We start from the raw sequence: 5,493 nt of genomic DNA, 5'->3' as shown, positions 1-5,493 counted from the left end.
CCCCCCCCCCCCCCTCTTTGAACACCATTCAGTCCATGGGCCTTGTGCTATGTGGCTGGCTAGCAATTCCCGCGGGTCAGACACCCCTTCATGGGGTTTATGTTGGTGGGTTACCCAATATCAGTCCACCCCCTTAGTGTGCCGGGCTGGTTCAGTTCGTGGATTGGACAAGCCTACTCAGGGGTCGTTTGGTAGAATGTATTAGGAAAAATAATGCATTTATTGGCCTTGTGTATTACTATTATCTTGCTTGGTACTCTTTTCCAATCTATGCATTAGTTATACACTATATTGTATATTAAGGTGTGCAATACTAATACTATGGATTTGTAGGTTTTAGTAATGCAATGGTTTACACTCTACCAAATCACCCCTTAAAGTTAAATTTCTTTTTATTTATTTTCTTATGACAAGGGAACCCGCAGCCGCTACCCTTTGGGTGCGCACAGGGTAAAACCCCCGCTCCTATGCAATAGCTCGCAAACCACATAGGAGAGGTAACCCGCACCCGGATGTCTAGTGTTTTGTGAAAAACAGTTTCTAATTCAGCTTTTGTCCGAAACTATTATCACGCTGTGCAAATAGCATATAATTATGTGATGGCTTCTTTGGCTTTTAGGTTATTTTTCATGTAATATTTTGGGAATCTGATGGATTTGATGGATTATGGCCTAAGGAAGTTGAATTACCAGATATCGTTATTGTTGGTTATGTTATTTTAGGAGTGCTCAGCCAAGGTTCCAGTTCATTGTTATGAACCGCAGGAGTGCAGGTATTATCCCATTTCTTCTTTTAATAATATATCGCAGGCCTCTCCTTTTCAATTCATAGGGCAAAACATTATGAATTCTTTCTTTTAAGTTGTCCCTTTTATGATGTTCGAATTAATGCCTCATATGAATGATTTCCTTTTTGACATCTGAGTTCATATGAAGCAGAAAATATGGTGGAAGATCTCTTGGGAGACTTTGAGTTTGAGGTTCAGGTTCCATACTTGTTGTATCGCAATGCAGCCCAAGAAGTCAATGGTATTTGGTTTTACAATGCACATGAAATTGAGGAGGTTGCAGATCTCTTCGGCAGGTTGGCATCTTCTTCAGTTGAATTATTCTTGTATACATTTATGATAGAGAGCAAAACAAATAAGTGAACAACCTACATAGAGAAAATGTTAAGGGCTGGTTATTATTCTTGTATTTCGAATTACTTGTGGTTGACTGTTATTATTGTAACTAGGCTGAATTGATTTTTATAATGGATGGTAGTATGAGTTGTCTTTGTCAAGGATAACCATGACAGGGTCTTTCTATCAAAAGACATTAGGTTGAAGGCTGCTATAAATGAAATATTTCAAATTTCGAAGCTTGTTTAGTCAAATTATGTAGGCTTTAAGTATGTGATCTTAATGACATCTAACATTTATTTTAGCGCGATGGTTATGTTGCCAGTTTCTTTGGGACTATTTTTCTCTTGAGCCGAAGATCTATTGGAAATAATTAGTCTCTCTACCTCTGAGGTAGGGGTAGGGTCTGTGTACACTCTACCCGCCCTAGATCCCACTTTGTGGGACTATTCTGGGTATGTTGTTGTTGTTGGTTATGTTGCCAGTCTCTGTTAAGTATTCAGTTCTGTGTTTTTGTTAATGGAGGTGTCTAATTTGTATGGAATCCATTTCGTCTTTGTGTTACATGATATAATGGCATTTATATCTTATCTTATAGAAATACCAGTTAGTTGTTGTGTTATATCGGTAACTAACTTGATAAAAGAAGTTTGTTATATCGGTCGATGGAAATGACATCAAAACGATTTATTGTTAGTTCGTTTTAGTGGTGCAGGGCATGTGAAGTAATTGGGTCATTTTTCTTACGTAATCATGGCGCATAATCTGCAACTTGTATAATTTTACTTTGATGTGGTGGATTCCAGAATTTTAGGTGAATACTCAAAGGTTCCCCTGAAGCCACAGCTAAGAAAAAGGTGCGGCGTCATTGATTCTTCCCCTGGTTCCTTTTTTTTTTGTCTGTAAATTAAGATGTTTGTCAAGTGATTTCCTTATAAGCACAAGTTATTTGCCACAACTCATGAATATTCTTGTTTCTGGTGAAGCTATAGCATTTCCATATTTTAGTACATGGTAAGCAACTGTTTCATTGGTACAGCATGATAGAAGATAAGTACTAAGAATCAGTTTGATCTAAGGCGTAAAGAAAAATAATCTCTGCAAAATTGTGATTATCAATTGTTGGTTCCTATGTAATCATACATGTATTATTTTATGTGGAATATCAATACGCAGATTAGTACTCAACCTTTTTAGTGTTGTGTTATGTTCTTAGTTGAGTTTGTATCAATTCCAAGTTATTTTAGGTCTTCAAAGATTTTTTCCTTTGATATGTGAATCAGTGAATGTATTCCATCTATTTTTTAGCACTCTTAACTATCCCAACATTGTGACAACAGATAAGTTAATTTGGAAGTCTTCGTGAGATTAATTGGTGCCATCTCTGATGACCTCTCTCATGTTATGCTTTATGCAACGACACTTGCACCCTCTAGGGGATGGGATCATTTCTAATCATGTCTAATTTTGTATGATGATATATCTATCCTAACATCTGTATTTTAACGGCACTTGTTTCCCAACATTCACTTTTATATAAATAAACTTTGTTGGCCTTAGAATTGGTCTGTAGAACTTTTTTGTCACTTTGATAGGTTTCATATCATATTTTGTTCCACTTTTGTAGCATTCCTCCGCTACAACTATCCTATTTTACTTCAATATATTCATCAATCAAGTCGTTCTTCTAAAATATATACATTTAATTAATTTTTAATTCGATGATAAAACCAATATATACATTCCAATTAAATACTAGTGCCCCCCCCCCCCTCAAAAACTATTACATCCTTAAGAGAAAGAGTGCAAAGAAATTATCTAATTCCCCTTCTCTAAGTTATGCCAGATGGATACATCTCCTGGTGTCGGATAATTTTTCTTTATAAATGGATATAAGGAGTACATATCACAATAGTCTAAATTTTCACCAAAAGGGCTTATAGACACTGGACCCTATTTGGTTTTAGTAGTTACTTAAGCAGATGTTTCTTTTACTTTCAGTAAATATATATAAAGGTAAGCTAGTTAACCTACAGGTTTGAGTTTTCCTATTGGCTGTAGGAAACTATCATGGTAAGTGAGACAACTTTAACCAATATGAATATGAGTCAATAATATGGATGCTGTTGGCAACACTTCCTGCTCATTTCTTTGCTTGTGGAGAGAACATATAGCAGAATCTGAACTTTTTACTTTCCTAGAGTTGGTCTTTCATTTATGATTTCTCATAGATCTTCAGGATCCAACTTAAGCAAAGGCACTTACGGAAGAAAAGAGGAAATAGAGAAATAATCAATGACTTTGTTATCTTGTATCCATTGTCGATTTTCCCTTGTCAGCATATTTGTCCATAAGGGGTGACTAAATCAATGTTTGTTGCTCTTATAAAAAAAAGGTCAATGTTTGTTGCTCTTCAGCTATTAATTTCTGTGTTTCTTGATCCTCCCCCCTTCTTTGGTGCAGTTTTGTCTCTACTCTAATTTTTAACTTTTCCCTGATGTTTTTAAGTGCAGTGAGTTTACAGATCATGAGGTGGTCCCAATGAGTACAGCAATAGAAGGGACTCCTGGACCAGCATTTACCACCTCTACGGATGGGTTTGGTGCTGATGATTCTTCCTTTATGAACTTTTTCAATGTATGTACTATGTACTCAACCCTCCTATGATATTGATGTATAATTTCCCATCTAACATCTAAAACTGTCAAGTTCAAAACTTTAGCATCTGTTCATGAACTTTAAACCGAAAAGAAGCTTCTGTTTTATTGCCAAATGGTGTTTAGCCCCTGTCTTCTGACTGCCTTATTTGCTTTATTTGTACATTTCTACCTGTTGGCTTCTCCAGTCGCCCCTGTATATTTTCTTAAAATGTTGCCGCCTGAGATTTTCTTGGTCAATGATTTTGCTATATTCTTGTAACAACTTGTAATGCATGTATATTCTTTGATTATTTACAGAGACCATCCATTACCAGGATATATGTCTGAATAAGCCTCACATTTTCATGCATGCTTTCGTTAGGTGATTTAATTGCATATGCACCCCCTTCCCAAAAACAAAAAAAAGATGAGGAACACTGTTCTATCCTGGGAATTTGAGGGAAACATTTATGTCCAAAAGAGATGACTATGGGTTGACTAATGATGATCATGATACCAAGTGGATGGAAATGAATACGAGAAATCATAGTATGGAATCTTTTCTGTGAGGAATATAAAAGTCCCGAGAATCCAAGAATTTATTCTCTGTTGCTAACTGAAACTGTTTGAGGGCTGCACTTGGAGACTAGCAGCTTTAGAGATATGTTTTGAAGAAAACGAGGTTATACATAGCTTTTCTGAGATAGTCTAGTTAGGGGAATAAAATGCATCTTTTCCTAAAGGATATGAGTGAGGCTGCATTAGTAGATGAATGCATCACGGAAGATCAATAAGAATGTCTTCTAGTGTAGTAAACATTGGCTTTAAAATACTGGGCAGTCTTCCCCTACTGTTCCTCCTCCTTGGGTTGTAGAGAAGTCCTGAGATTTAATTTTGTTGTTGCAGAGTGCTGCAACTATTGGGCATACCTCTTCAACTGTTGTGAACTCCGGACTGCCATATCATTATCCAGTTACAACTTTTGATCCATCACCCCGAGTTCCAAGTCCTCTGCCTTCTCCTGCTCCAATTTCGCAAGTCTCATTACCTGTTCAGTCAGCTCCATCACCTCCTCGACAGTCACGCCGCGATTCTGCTAACCTGATCAATAGTTCTAATTACCCTGCAAATCTTGTGAAGCCTTCTTTCTTTACACCTCCTGTGTCACCTGTATTGGTGACAACTTCTGTCTCCTCAGCTACATCAACTCCCGTCCTTTATCCTCATGTGAATCCACAACGCCCACATGGTACACTTCTAGTTCAACCCTTCCGAACACCTACTTCGCCTCCATTTCTCACTTCTACTCAGATTCCTCCACAAAGTGTGACACTAAGCAGAGAGAAGGTTCAAGACGTGCTTCTAATGCTTGTTCAGGTATATCTAGCCATCCAGGATTTAATTTATGTACTCTGCCTGCTATTCGGATGACTACAACTGTGTTCATTAATTATAGTCATTGCTGGGTGCATCTTTTCTGTACTTGAACAGTAATTGAATTCCGTTCAACTGGATTAATCTTGGTCATTTTATCAATAAAATTTGTGGTGACATGACGTATTATCGAAACTGCTTATTTGAAAACACATTCAGATTTTGGAGGGGTTCAGCGATTGTAACTTCAGTCTGACTTGTGTGCACAATCGAAGGATCCTTGTAAATAACTGAGTTTAAAATGCATATGCTAGCTCTGAGTTCTTTCTTCTTTTTCTATTTTTTTTTTTGGGGGGG

At 37.1% G+C, this 5,493-nt stretch overlaps 1 protein-coding gene across 2 annotated transcripts in view; it reads left to right on the top strand.

Moving 5' to 3' along the window:
• The window catches only part of LOC107029219 (mRNA-decapping enzyme-like protein), a 9,392-nt gene that overhangs the window by 2,131 nt on the left and 1,768 nt on the right, over window positions 1-5,493 (top strand). The window contains exons 3-7 of one of the 2 annotated variants that reach the window (XM_015230583.2): window positions 723-772; window positions 936-1,083; window positions 1,930-1,980; window positions 3,637-3,760; window positions 4,669-5,139. In XM_015230583.2, coding sequence (XP_015086069.1) covers window positions 723-772; window positions 936-1,083; window positions 1,930-1,980; window positions 3,637-3,760; window positions 4,669-5,139 — 844 coding nt within the window. The remainder of the gene's footprint in view (window positions 1-722; window positions 773-935; window positions 1,084-1,929; window positions 1,981-3,636; window positions 3,761-4,668; window positions 5,140-5,493) is intronic. The other variant, XM_015230584.2, reaches the window with a different exon arrangement.

This window comes from Solanum pennellii, chromosome 9 (genome assembly GCF_001406875.1).
Source record: "Solanum pennellii chromosome 9, SPENNV200".
NCBI classification, from domain to species: domain Eukaryota; kingdom Viridiplantae; phylum Streptophyta; class Magnoliopsida; order Solanales; family Solanaceae; genus Solanum; species Solanum pennellii.
Note: the sequence above shows the minus strand (reverse complement) of the source record. Positions and strands in the feature narration are given on the sequence as shown.